This window comes from Microtus ochrogaster, unplaced genomic scaffold (genome assembly GCF_000317375.1).
Source record: "Microtus ochrogaster isolate Prairie Vole_2 unplaced genomic scaffold, MicOch1.0 UNK8, whole genome shotgun sequence".
NCBI lineage: Eukaryota > Metazoa > Chordata > Mammalia > Rodentia > Cricetidae > Microtus > Microtus ochrogaster.
Window position 1 is genome coordinate 10,457,592 of NW_004949106.1, and position 14,870 is coordinate 10,472,461.

Consider the following 14,870-nt stretch of genomic DNA (forward strand, 5'->3'; position numbering starts at 1 on the left):
GTTACTAAGGCATTGACCTGATGGTTTCAGTGTATTATTGCCATCAGCTCTGAAACTGTACTGAGCATTGAACTGCATGCCAGGCACTGTGCTTTCCACAGCCACTGAATGGAAACAGAATCTCCTGGCATGTGACTACTTGGAAATTTTGTCTCTAACTCAGTGTATTTGAAGAAATGGGATATTTTTCCTGAAATGCTCGTGATTTTTTTTTGCTGAATAGTGAAAATAATTAATGGAAGCTGTTGCATTTGGTCATTTAAGGAGTTATCCCAGTTTTCCCCGTCAACAGCGGTCTCATCACTATAGAATGGAATGTTGCAAGGCATACTTGAGTTACCTCTCCTGTCTTCTCAGAAGACACTGCTTCTGCAGAGTACAGCATCCCTATTCCGTGACCATGTTAGCTTGGCCGAATGTAGCTTTCTATTCCTTAATTTCTATTGGCTTTCTGTTTCCCCTGCTTGTCATAAAGAGATGTGACACTTCACGGTTAAAATTCAAAGTTTGCATATACATGAATGTATATTTTAGAATATCTGCAGAAACTCAATTTCACTTTTGACAATTTGTGTTTCTGATGACCCATGAACAAAAATATTGCTTTTCTTAGTCGTGTATAAATATTGGTTATGTGAGGGTGTGGCTTTCCTGTGGTGGAAAGAATGAGAACACTGGGGTCAGACCTTGCCTGAGCTCCTTCATTCTTTACTCTGTGTGACTCTGGGCAAGCCTCTTGATATCCCTGATCCTGCGGGCTCGCTAGCACCTAGACATTTTTGTATAGATAATCTCTTGTACCTTGTGCACATTCTGTAAATGGAAATGTCTCTTTTATCCTTTTATCGCCATTTTATTAAACTAAACTTACTTTTTCCAAATATTTTCTTTTTTAGTATTCTTTGAAACTGGAGAAAGGAGATTATACAATTCGACTACAGATTCGTCATGAGCAAATCAGTGATTTGGATCGTCTTAAAGATCTTCCGTTTATTGTTTCTCATAGGTTGTCTAATACTTTGAGCTTAGATATTCATGAAAATCATAGCCTTGCACTTCTAGGAAAGAAGAAATCAAGCAGTTTGACGTTACCACCCAAATATAACCAGCCATTCTTTGTTACTTCCTTACCTGATGATAAGTAAGTGATGACGTTGATGAGTGACGTTGTGGTTCATGTTAGTCTAAATTTATAGTTTACTGGCGTTTTAGTCTGAAGTGATTTTTCAGTTTTATTTTTGAAAATTTGTACATGGGAACTATTTCAGTATGGAATTATTTTGATGGTTTTCCTCTAAGTATTTTTGTGAAACTTTTTCTTTTGTTGCTTTTTTCCCTTTTTAATTTTCTCATTAGAATACCTAAGGGGGCAGGACCCGGATGCTACCTTGCAGGCTCCTTGACACTGTCAAAGACTGAGCTTGGGAAGAAAGCTGTAAGTACTAGTGTCCTAACTGAAAGTACCTGTTCACCTTGCCCGTCTCTTTGAAGATGGCCTTAAAAGGCACGCTTCAGATGGGTAAAGGAGACAGCAGGGGGGGGGGTGCAGGGTAATTGTTGCTTTTTCTTATGCTATTAGTGAAGATGGATTAATATTTGGTGTTTATTTAAATGTGTCATTGAAAACCAGTTTATATTCTTTCCCATAAGCCTATGCCGCATGTCCTAAACCTATTCTGACTCAGTACCTAGTCTTCCTGAGATCCAGGTCATAATTGGCTGAAATAAATGTAAAATTACAGCATACCTTACAATTTTGATCAATGTATTGTAGAGATTGGAAAAGTCAGATTCTCTTCAGCTGTTTATAAAAACCAATCTGAGGAATTTTTGCCAATGGATATTGGCTGTCATGTTTGTGCAGACTTGATGAGATCTTGTATAATTATGTGGGCAGATGTAATGTTTCTTTTGGTACTGTGTTTTATAGTTTTAAAAAGATGCTTTTTGTTTCTGATTTAGAGATAACTGCTATTTCAGCCTTATGGGCATTTGTTTCAGGTTTTCCCATCTGTTTTCATTACAGATTGGTCGCACAGAACAATGTTTATGTGGATCTGTCACCTTTATGGCCTGTGGGTCATTTGTTGTAAACCCACTTAGAGTTGTCATTCTTACATCTTTGCATTTCCCATTAGCGTTAGTTCACACCAAACTGTGCAGGGCTGTTTAACCTAATACTAGGATCTATACATGCTGTTGTCAGATGAGCTCATCTCATTTATCTTGAAATTTATTTGTATTGCTTGTCATCGTTCAATCAAGGTTCTTGAAGCTTAATTTGGGGAGTTTGTGCTTAGAAAAGGTTGTACCTTAGTATCGCTCAGGCTGCATTTCAGTGTACTCCTTACTCATGCCTAGCTCAGTGTCATTGGAAGTCAGCCAGCACTCGATCCTGGGCTTTGTTCTTGAACTGATTCAGAAAATCCTCATAGCCAGGTGTTGTGATGCACGCTTTTAATCCCAGCACTCAGGAGGCAGAGACAGGCGAGCCTCTGAGCTCAAGGCCAGTGTGGTCTACAAAGTGAGTTCCAGGACAACCAGGAATACACAGATAAACCCTGTCTTGACAGAAAGGAAGGAAGGAAGGAAGGAAGGAAGGAAGGAAGGAAGGAAGGAAGGAAGGAAGGAAGGAAGGAAGAAATAAATCCTCAGATCTTATTGTAGATTTACTATTTAGCTCCTTCTGTGGGACTGCAACTGGATTTTTGAACCAGATAATAGATGGCTCATCTTAGAAGTCTACTTCTCACGGAAAGTATAACAAAAGAGAGTTATTGACAGAAGTATTCTTACAATTCAGAAAATAGTACTTCCTGACTATACTCTTAGAGACAATTTTGAAATTATAAGTACGTGGAGTTAACTTTACTTAGCTAACTATAGTTAGGAAGGTCATTTATAAGAAGACAGCAATAATCTAAAGTTATTGAGTTAGTATAATTGCCATTGAATTTTTCATTTAAACTTTCCTCAGCATTTTACACTTCTTACATTTTGGTAGTTGGAAAGAAAATGTGATTTTACTTCACTTTGCCTTTCATTTAAACCCTAAGCGCTGCAGGTTTTTGTTTTGCTTTTTAGAGAATTCCAAAGGTTTATGTGATGGTCATGACCTCCTGTATACGGTCAGATTCTGCAGACTGTCAGCTAATCTTAAATGTTTTTTTAAAAAATGTTTTAATGCTGATGCAGTTTGATCACAAAACTTTTTAAATAAAAAGCTGAAAATGGCATATTTGGATGCATTTTTATTTTTAGAAGTTGGTATGGCAGTATTGCTTTCCTTTAAGCACGCCATTTTGGTCACAGATCTGATCCTTCTGAGTACTGTGACAAGTACAGATGAAATGTTACATTGGAAGAAAAATAGGCAGAGGTGGTATCTCCATCCTGTGTAGATTATGCATGTTTTCTTACAGAATGTCGTTCTAACTCCCAGGGGCAGTCTGCAGCAAAACGACAAGGAAAATTTAAAAAGGTACTGATTGTCAGTTCTTAAAAATGATATCTTAAAGCCTTATTTACATAGTAGTTAAACTTTTTTTCTCTCACTATTATAAATCTTAAGTTTAAAGAATCTTTTTCTTAGTTTCTTTTCTTTACAATCTGCAGTATAGTTCTGTGAGTTAATACCCACGAGCAGTATTGGCATAGTGCTTTCCTATAAAAGGTTTTGTAAATCATAACCCCTATTTTTCCAGTGGTATAGACAGTTTTTATTGCTTCATATTTCTTGCTATAGATAGGATGTTAAGTTAAAAAGCTTGAAGTTTTGCATATCCAAAACCATAAGGAGATGAATGTGATAATATAGCAATAGAGAACAAAGTAATTAATGATTTTTTTAAATCTAGGGCTGGCTACATGGCTCAGTAGGTAAAGGTACCCGCTGACAAATCTGACAACCTGAGCCTAATCTCTAGGACTCATGATGGAAAGTTGTCATCTAACCTCTGTGTATGTACCATGAGGCTTGCCTGCACACACACACACATACACACTTACATTTTAAAATGTAAGAAAAATGTAAAAAGCCTATTAAAAATCTAAAAGCCATATTTAAAAATATGGTTTTGTTAATAAACTAGTCCCTGCTTTTACATCTTTCCTGGTTATGGAAGAACAGACACAGAAAGGATTTTTAAAAAAAGTGAAAATAACAAATAAGAATGTCTAACTAAAAGTGAAGTCTGTAATAAAAATGAAGACATATTTGATGCTGTGCGTGGTTCTACTTGGTTTCCTGTAGAATAGAGAGTCTGTATTGACTGCTGGAGCCACATTTAACTTAAAGATTTCTGTTCCAAGTACAGAGAAAGGGACACATTTGAGGAAGAGCCACTGACATGGTTAGCATTTCAGTGGTCTCTTTATGTAAGGAGTATTCCTACCAGATAATCAGTTGTGCTTTAAAGTACTGAAATGTCTTCCAAAATGCCCTTGTTGTGTATTGATATGTTAAGCCCTGGTGCACCATGAAGAATCTTCTAGTTAAGGACCTGAAGACCAGTATTTCTCAAATGGGTGTTTTGACATGTTTGGGCACCATCTAGACATATTTAATGGATCATAACCCATCATTTAAAAAAATCTTATGTATCAATGTGTGTTTCTTTGAGTTGCCATAAAGATAGCTTGAAAAAGTTTCCTAGGAACTCACAAAATAGAAAATATCAAATAGAGGTTAAGCATTACTTTTCTTCCACACTTATAGTTTTTTTTTTTCAGTTGGTCTGCACAATTTTGTTGGGCTAAGGTTGTGCACGTTGTGAGAGATAATACTGGAGCACGAGACTTTTTACTGGAGGCTGACTAAAGCTTGGGTAACAAATGTGGGAACTACAGTTACTTCTCCCATTCCTTCCTATCAGCACAAGTACTTGGCATATACATTACAGCTCTTGTATAAAAGACCTATGAAGTTACAAAGAGAAAAACTTACACTTATAATGTAATTAGATACTTTTAATAAATCACAAATGGCATCAACGCTATTAATCTTTAAAATAGTTGAACTTGCATAAAGCTTTTAATTTAGTAATTAAATTAATACATTAAACACTTAAGAAACTGAGCCTTTTGAACCAGATCTAAATGATGATGTATTATGTTGTTCACTGAGCAGTTATTGATTTTATGGGTAACATTAAGTTTCTGAAAAATATTCTTCAGTTTGAACGTTATTGAAAGGTTATTTTAAGGATAGCTTAGAATTTTTTTCAGCTTTAATACTAAATTTCTCCTATTGGAACTCTTTGTTACTTTTCTACTATGAATATTCTTCTTGACTATTCTTATTAAAACATGATCACAATTATTCATGATTTAAGATACAAAATCATTGCTATTAAATTAACTTTACATTAGTTTCTTAACAAGTGAGTTGGAGCTAGGTGGTGGTGGCGCACGCCTTTAATCCCAGCACTCAGGAGGCACAGGCAGTGGATCTCTGTGAGTTCGAGGCCAGCCTGGTCTAAAGAGTGAGATCTAGGACAGGTTCTAAAGTTACACAGAAGAGCACAGAGAAACCTTGTCTCAAAAAAACAACAACAAAAAAGTGAGTTGGGGAAAAAATGCTGTTAAAAAAAGAGTATATGATCATAGTGACACAAAACAACTCCATTTTCCTTTTGACTAGGGTTTTAAAGTACTGCATTTATAATTTTAATAATAGAAATTCTTGTCATGAAGTATTTCATAGGGTCTTACTAATATTGTTATTGTAGTGGTTACTGATTTTTTCTAAGATCTTAAACTTTCAGCTCTTACATTTTTAGTGATAGTTTATTTACTCTAAGAGCATTTGTTTTTATAGTTGTTGTTTATTGTATATTAACACATACTCACATTAAATTCTATTTTCTGTATTCTGTACTAAAATAGTAATAGCAATTGCCTTACCCTTGAAATTCAGAGAAGAAATTGCCTTCTAAAGCAGGTTTTTCTGCCTAGAAGTATTTCCCACTTTCTAGCCTCGGAAGCTAAATGGTACACAATGCAGTTAGAATGAATCGGACTGTCAGGCAAGTGGTGATCCACAGTCTGTGTAACACACAGAAGAACTTGATTCCAAAGCAATATAACCATATTTACATAGATATTGGAGACTCCTTTTATCTTTATTTCTTGGACAGTTTTGCTAAACACACGACACTGGAGCTGTTTCAATGAGAATTTGTTGCTAGGGTTTTGGCTCAGCTTTTTCAAATACCCTTTTGCTTTATCCAGGGCAATGCCCGCCCAGGAAAGTGACCTGCAAACAGTGGAGAAGAAAGCTGAGCATGGTGGAGCCTGCCCATAATTCCAGTGTTGTCAGGGGTTGAGAGGAAGGACTTGGGAGACAAAAATCATGAATTCAGAGCCAGCCTGGCTCCCATTGCAAGACCAGTCTCAAAAATACAAGCAGGGTTGGTGTTGAGGGAAAAGGAATGGATAAGTTGCAGCATCCTAAAAGAGCAAGCCCAGCAGTAGACTTTGCTCTGACTCCCTTAACTCAGAAAGTATAACAGGCTGCAGATGGATTTCTATGGCTTCCTCATTTCTGTTTTTCTGTGCTTTAAAAGAGCCATGAAGAGATAGTGGTTAATATTGTGTGTTGAAGTGACGGTAGAGCAGACCAGTAATCCCTCACACACTGTCGCATCACCATATACCCCAGAGTCCCGAGTGTCAGAGTCGCATTAACATGGAAATGTTTACACAGTGCATAGACCTAGAAGTCCTATCTGGGGGAGTAGGATTTTAAAATACTTTTGACTCATGCTATTTCTGAAGTAATGTGGGAGGGCAGTCTATGTCCTTTTGATAAGATAAATTTGTTTCAATATAAGAAACTTAAGATGAGTGGAGATATTAACTTAGCAGCAGTTCAATATAAACCTGAAAATAGAATTTGAGAAGTGGACTTAGTAAATAATAATTAAGGACAGCCAGTTTGTTGCCAGAAACTAAGTTTAGCTATTTGGTTACATTTCCCAAGCAGTGTATTTTTATAGGATAGATTTATATGTCATAGATAAACTTAAGATATATTACTCTACTATTCTCAAAGCAGAACTTTCTCAAAGAACTCTAGGCTTATTTCCTTGTTCTCTGCCTCGTCTTTGATCTTTGTCCCAGGACACTACTGTTGCCAAGGTTATCAACAGGCTCCTTGCAGCCAGCTTTTCCGGTCATTCTCTTCCTAATCTGGATTAGCAGTCTATCACATTTTTTTTTAATTCACTTATTTTGTGTGGGAAGTGGTGTGTGTGCGTGCGTGTGAGTCTGTGTGTGTGTCTGTGTGCGTGTCTGTGTGCGTGTGTGTGTGTGTGTGCGCGTGTCTGTGTCTGTGTATACACCTAGCAGCAGTCAGCTCTTTCCTTGCACAGGGTGGGCCCAGGAACCACGCTCAGGCCATCATGCTCAGTAACAAGCCCTGCACTGTCTCAGTCATCTTGCCATCCCTGATCTTTCATTCTTCGTGGTCTTCCTCAAGGTTTTCAAAATCCAGATTCCTTTTGTTTTGTCCCAGTCTGAGAGCATCTTTGGGCAAAGCAGGAGTAGAAAATCTATTCTCTTCCAGTCTCTTGTCCCTGCTGATCTTACTCATGTCCTGACTTTATGCACTATTGGCAAACATTGTTGGCTCTGCCTTCAAAGAATATCTCGAATCTGTCCATTTTCTCTTGTTTCCATAGCCTATTAGTTCTATACAATGTAGGAATTCCTAGGCTTGTTTTCTGACTTATTTTTCTAACTCTAGTTTTCCATTCTGTGGTCTGTTCCCAAGACTTATAACAAAGTATTATAAAAATAAAAATATAAGCCCAAATTTAATATATTGAAGTCATTAAAAAGCAAAAAGTCTTAAGATAGTTGATAAACTATTTAAAATGGGATCTTTATTTTTTGCCATGTTCCACCAAGCTCTACTCAGCATGTACGCACCCCACTTTATTAGTTTACGTCACTGCTCCCATAGGCAGGTTCAGATCTGTGTTCTTGTTCACCTTCCACTTCAGATGCTAATCCCTGGGGTGGAGGGACTTCTTCCTCTCTTCAGTTAGGTAATTGAGATTCATTCATGTTTGTCATTTAGATTCACTGACTTTTCCATAATGGCTTTGTTTGCATGGTTTCCCTGTCTTACCCGATAGTCACTCTATCCTTTGTTTTATTTTCATGTGTGTTGTGTGTCATTATCAGAAACTGCTTACTTGTGTGTTTATTTTCTGACTAACTCTTGGTAGAGCATGTATTTATAAGTGCAGGAATGGTACTTCTCTACTCTGCCCTCTTACAAGGAGAAAAAAATTCTTTTATTTTTAACTTTAGCCCTCTGTTCAGATTTAATTGAAAGGACAGGATACACTGTCCTTATTGTATCAAGTTCAACTAAGAAGGCTAAAGACACTAATAGAGTTCTTACCTCTTTTACTTTAAAGGGATGGATAAAAACCTCAGTACTTTTGAAGTTTGTGGGGCAGGAGGGGATCCAGTATGTGGATTGATATTTTTGATGGTTTTGGACCCTTCGGATCTGGAATACGGTGTACTACAACTCAGGCACAACCCCTATCACAATTTCTCAGCTACTGACAATGGTTTTAGTGTGTGAAGGGAAGCGAATGAACCTAAGGCTTTCTTTGACCTTCCTAGGATGTGATCCCTGTGCACTACTATCTAATACCTCCACCAACAAAGACGAAGAATGGCAGCAAAGAGAAAGAAAAGGATTCAGAGAAGGAGAAAGATCTGAAAGAAGAGTTCACTGAAGCATTGCGAGATCTTAAAATTCAATGGATGACAAAGTAGGTTGTCTTCAGTGGATTCCAATCCTGAGACTTTCTCCGCTAGTGTGTATAAGGATAGACTTTTTTCAAAACTGTTGACTGGATGATAGGATTATAGGATTGTAAACTTTTTTGCATTCATACTTTATAATTATATTTTTACAATAAATATGTAATTTTTTATTTTAATTTGCCTCAAAGAGAATTTTATTGAAGGGCATAAAGAAAGAAAAAGTAACTTTTTCTTCTCTCCAAAATTCACCATTCCCTTTATCTGCTCTCTGTTTGAGCATGTAGCAGTGTGAATGGTTATGTGTCTTACTTTTCCAGTTAATTTTAGTGTTGGGCACTTCCTGTGTCATTTCATAGTTTAGAGTTCTATTTTTAGTGACTATAATTTATTGTCATATGAATACAGTATAATATATTTAATAATTTATTTAGAATATATGTTTAAAAATTATTCTCTAATTTTGTGATTACCCTTTTATATTTGCAGCTTTGTTTTCTTAATCTGTTAGGTTTTAATTTTTTTAAGACAGTGTTTCATTTATCCCAGGCTGGTCTCAATTCTCTAGCTGGGCAAAAATGACCTTGAATCCTCATCATCCTGCCTCTGCCTCCCAAGGCTCGAATAGCAGTCTTATACCAGCGCACCCAGCCTAATGGAGATACTTTAAAATTTCTCTGAGATAGTATAGTCTAATTGTTAGTTTAGATGTCTTTAAAGTTACCTTGATATGTTTCTCAAATGGTTTCTGCTACGAATGTAATGTCTAGACATGATGGCTAAAGCTGCTGTTGTTGGTGGGTGAGCTGTTAGATGTTAGCTGTTGTTTCAGCTGAACATGTGCTTTGCCTATGCTTCATGGGAATGTTAGGCTTTTATTACCATGTTATTTATTAGCATCATTATTATTCATGTTAAACTTTTTAACATGAAAGCTTACTTATCAGCTCGTTTCCTTAGTTTACCCCTTGGCGTTTAGCTCACAATGTACACTTAAAACTTTGTTCTGTGTGGTTAAATCAGTTGTTTGGGTTTTTTTCCATTGTAGCTTTCTTTTGCTGGTTTTCTGGAGGAGTCCTCCCTACCAGACTTCGTGTATAAATCCCTGTGGATATGTGGCCTAGGAGGGAACAAAAGCCTTTATAATGTGAACAGAGTTCCCAAGGATTAAACCATTCCAGCATCAGTCCACATTCATCTATGCTGTTGTGTTTAAACTGAGGGTATCTTCCCAGACGTCAGTCAGCCGTGTCTGCCTCTGACTGATGTAGAATGCTGTAACTAGCAGACAAGCAGTTTCTTCAGAGTTGCAAAGATGGGTTTCTCTCATGCGAGCCTGAGTCTGCCATCCAGTGAAACTGGTGAACAGCTTTGTTTAAGAAAAACCTCCCAAACCTCTGGAAGTGGTTCTAAAGGAAACCATAAACAGAAGCTTCTAATCAGTAATATTTGTAAAATATGGTGGATGGGAAAGATAGCTCAATAAAGTACATATTTCACCAGCCTAGAGAAACCCAAATTCAGTCCTCAGAACCCACATTAAGGTTGGCACAAAGTTGTAATCCTAGCGCTGAGGAGGTGGAAACATATTATTCCTGGTGCTTACTAGCCAAATGACCTAGCCTAATCAGCAAGTTTGATTTAGTGAGAGACCTTGTCTCAAATGATACAGGGTGCCTAAGAAATAACTCTAAGATTGAATGATGGCTTTTCACACACGTGTACATTCACATTCCTGTAGAAGTCTAAGTAATTTTCAGATAGGTATATTATCTGTAACTAGTCCTTATTAATAATTATGAAGTATTTTAATGTCTAGGACTGTGAAGCAATATTTAAATTTTTTGTTTTAAAGAAACATGCTTTTAATTAAAAATCACTAATTTGTCTCTCTTAGGCTTGATTCTAGTGACATTTACAATGAATTGAAAGAAACATATCCTGCTTACCTTCCTCTGTATGTTGCACGGCTTCACCAATTGGATGCTGAAAAGGTTGGATATACTCATTTTTTTAATTCGTTTTTTGCATATTAGTATCCAAAAGTTTGTATTTTTGAATAAAGGTGCATCTCTCTCTGTCCTGTCTTCCTGCCTACTGAAAATGAGTCTCCTGCAATTGGATATGTTGTTAAAATAGTTACAAGAGCTGGCCACTACTGAGTTCAATAGTAGCAATGATGGCAGTATGTATGTGTAGAAACCATGAAACTACAGTGTTTGATTGGTCAGTAAAATTGTAGCACAGGAAAAAGCAGAAGGTCTGATTTTTGGTCTTACTGATGAGTTGTCTTGGACAGCTGGAAATCTAAATACCTCAGTAACTACTTTGCTTCTAAAGATTTTGTGATGATTCCAGATTGTCTAACATGGAATGTGGGCCATCTCCCTACTGTTCATGGAAGTAGGGAGGGACATGCCAGCTGTGACCTGGTGAACTCATGAAGGTTTAGAGTGAATTCGAATAGAGTTTCTAAAGGAGGCCTCTCAAAAACCATCCATGATGGTCATAGTTTATGATCGTGATCTTTGTTTCGTTTAGTGTTACTTTTCTCATTCTAGTGATTGTTTAGAAAGAATTTGCTTATGAATGAGGGTTTGGGGATTTTTTTCCCTGTTTTTTCATGTGGTATGGTATAAAATAGAGATTATTATCTCTAAAATCAATGGTATGATAGAAGGGACTTTTCCTTGTTAAAAACCCCACATTGTAGTAAACTTTATATGTTTGCTTTATTTTCAGTTTTGAACAGATTGTAAGATTGTAAATTAGGTATTGTTACATCTGAACCCATTTTCCAGGGCTACTGGAATTGTAAAAATCAGATTAAACGATAGCATAGAGCTCTAGCCCTAGAAGGAAGTGACATAGTGCTGGGACAGTAGAAATGAAAATGCCGTGATGCAGTGACTGATGCACTCCTTTATCTTCTACCCAGGAGCGAATGAAAAGGCTTAATGAAATCGTTGATGCTGCCAATGCTGTTATTTCTCACATCGATCAAACTGCTCTAGCAGTTTACATTGCAATGAAGACTGACCCCAGGCCTGATGCAGCTACTATAAAAAAGTACCTAACCAGTAAATAATCTTTCTTGCATCTCATTTCTTAGTTACTTGTTTAAAAATTAGGGACTGCTATTGAAGATTTTTTTTTTCTGTTGTAGCATACATACAGTTAGGATTGACAGTTTTTTCATACTCCTTTTTTTCCCAGCATGCAGGAGCATAGGCATATGAGTGAAGGCCAGCCAGGTTTACCCAGTGAGACCCTGTCTCAAAAGAGACAGACAGACAGACAGAATTGCTGTTGTATGGTTTTGAAAATGATACTGGTGTTTTCTATGTAATCTAATAAGAATTTTAATTTTTTGTTTAGGCATTAAAGTATAGGATTTAAATCATTCCTAAAATTTAGCTACGATGACTATGATCGAGTAACCAGTTTTGATTTAGAAGATATTTATAAACAAGTATATGTAAGTTATCATTAAGAAGGACTTGAAGAAATTAATAAGACTTTCCAATATAAAAACTATTCTAAAGCAAAAAATTAAATTGGAAGATAGAGCTGGGTACTCAGGAGGCAAAGGCATTTGGATCTCTGTGAGACTATATAGTTCTTCAAAAAACAAAACAGTAGCAACAAAAACAAAAATTGGCAGATAGAGCTAGGCAATGGTGGCACACACCTTTAATCCCAACTCTAGAGGCAGAGGCAGGCAGGTTCGAAGCCAGCCTGATCTATAGAGTGAGTTCCAGGCCATCTAGGTTATTACACAAAGAAACCCTGTCTCGAAAAATAAATTGGCAGATAGGATGAAATATAAAAAATATATTTAATATTTTAAAAGCTTATAGGAAGAAAGCTTGCTAGTGTTCTGAATGGGCAACGCTTCATAGCTTAATAAGGTGTTCAGGCTGAAGAGTACTAAGGTAGGAGAGAGAAACAATATTTCCATGTATGTGACATTTGGATTATTGCATTAGAAGATGCTAAAACTTTCAGAAAAGAGTCATGCTGGTAACTTAATCCATTCTTGGCAAGAATAGAGCACCTGTGTCAGTAACAACTTCCTTCTGAATTCTATACCTCCCCTCCCCCTCAAGCAAGCCTTGGATAGGTGGAACTAGTCAGTTGGGTTTGACATGGGTCATGCCCTCATGATTCAGTCTGTTCAGAGCACTGTCTCCTTCACATGCTAGGGCTAATGGTTGTACCATGCTCTTAGAGCGTCCCTAAAGCAGAAAAGAGTGGTACCAGACATCTGAAAAGTGATAGAAGAACAGTGTAGTAAGTGAGCAGGGAAGTAGATGTCTCAAAGGGGGACTCAAAAGTCTGCTATTCTCAGCCTGGAGTAGCTAGAGCAGAATCCAGGTACCTCCACATAGAGAATGAAGGTTGGTTCTTTAAAACTTGGATGCTCTTGATGACTGGTGGAATTCAGGCCAGCATGGAGTCCAGACAGAGTAGTGAAGCTCTTTCTGGAGTCAGAAGATTACAGAGATTAGAATTAAACTGAGAAGGACCCCAAACCCTGAAATGTGGAGTTTATGCTGAGAAACTTCTTAAAATGTTTAAAACTGGAACCTGGAAGAAATGTATTTGTGTTTTAGCATAATATACTGAGGGAGGAAGGTATGTGGGATACCAAATGAATGAGTCTTGCCAAATATTGTGTCATTAAATGAACAATATTTGTGGGGTGTCCTATGATCCATCAAGTTCTGCATTTATTTATCTGTCAAGATATAGGCCAACTACTGAACTTGGTGACTAAAGCTGTTTACAAGAACTATAAAATAAAGAGGTGACCTGAACTTGGGTAGGAGGAGAATATGGTACTGCTGCCACTTCTTGGCTCAGGCTGACGGTTGAAAATGGTAAAGGGGTAGATGGGAACGCTGAGAATAAGCACTCTGCTCCACGTCAAGCACGCCCTTCCTGTGCTTGTAACTCTCCAGTCTGCTGATACCATAGGACAACTCGACATAGGTTTGTGTGACCTGAGGTTGTTAGTCAGTTCAGAAATCAAAAAGGAAACCATTGTTCTTGGTAATAAACTAAGGTGTGTTATGGACTTAGCTTCATTTTCAGTTCAGATGACGTTGAACATACCTTCTTAGTTGACCTCACATAATCAAATGGTCTTGGAAGCCTGAGAGCATCCTCGTCCTGAGCATGTTCGCTCCTTCATTTTATGCTCCCTTTATTCTTCCAGGGAGGTGCTCAAGTTAGTAACTCACTTTCAGTGTGCAGAACTAGTAAGCCCCAGAGGCCCAAGTTACTAAACTGGTAATTATGTCTTGATTCTTGTCATTCCCAGGAGATTTACACATTGCATATTTTACTATGTGTCCTTCAGAGTTAGTCTTCTTAAACAGATGATCCCATAGTCAGGTTGCCTTGTGGCGATTGTCTCAGCATCTTTAATTGTTTTTATACATCCCTGACATGAATTGGACATAACGCCACAATTAAGGTCAGTAACCTTCCCTGGAGTGGAGGTTAAGTGCTGAACAGTAATGGATGACTGTCTAGTCTGTGCCAGCATGGACCTAGGCACCTGCAGAACTTCTGTAGGAAAAAACAAGGATGCCTTCCCAGAACAAGGCGGTTTAATCTAGAGACTGAGCCCAGATTGCAGTGCCAGACTGCTAAGCTTAGAATTCTATAACAGTTATAGGTGGGAAGGCCTTGGTCCTGCCTCAAAGTGTGCCAGACTTTGTTGACTCCCCGTGGGAAGCCTTACCCTCCCTGAGAAGTGGATGGGAGTGGGGTAGGGAGAAGGTGGGAGGAGCACTAGGAGAGGAGGGAGTGGGAAATGGGATTGGTTTGTAAAATGAGAAAAGATTGTTTCAGACAAATAAAACCTGCTCAGGTCTGTCATAGCAGCATTCCTTGACCCTGCTATTTCCATCAGTTCCTGCCTCTGGGTTCCTGCCCTTCTGCCTTCTCTCAGTGATGAACTGTAGTGTGGAAACCTATGCCAAATAAACCCTCTCTTCCCCCTCCCCCGCCTCTCGGAAAAGAATCCTCCATCTGCTACTACTAACTGAAGGTCCTGATCCAGACCTCCATCT

The 14,870-nt window shown here is 37.7% G+C and overlaps 1 protein-coding gene across 3 annotated transcripts in view; it reads left to right on the top strand.

The window, feature by feature from the left end:
• Tpp2 (tripeptidyl peptidase 2) overlaps positions 1-14,870 on the top strand; it is a 63,705-nt gene that overhangs the window by 43,228 nt on the left and 5,607 nt on the right. The window contains exons 22-27 of one of the 3 annotated variants that reach the window (XM_005366399.3): positions 897-1,141; positions 1,357-1,435; positions 3,443-3,481; positions 8,644-8,795; positions 10,685-10,781; positions 11,726-11,856. In XM_005366399.3, the coding sequence (XP_005366456.1) occupies positions 897-1,141; positions 1,357-1,435; positions 3,443-3,481; positions 8,644-8,795; positions 10,685-10,781; positions 11,726-11,856 (743 nt within the window). Of the gene's footprint in view, positions 1-896; positions 1,142-1,356; positions 1,436-3,442; positions 3,482-8,643; positions 8,796-10,684; positions 10,782-11,725; positions 11,868-14,870 lie in introns of all 3 variants that reach the window. The other 2 variants (XR_001229389.2, XM_005366400.3) reach the window with 2 other exon arrangements.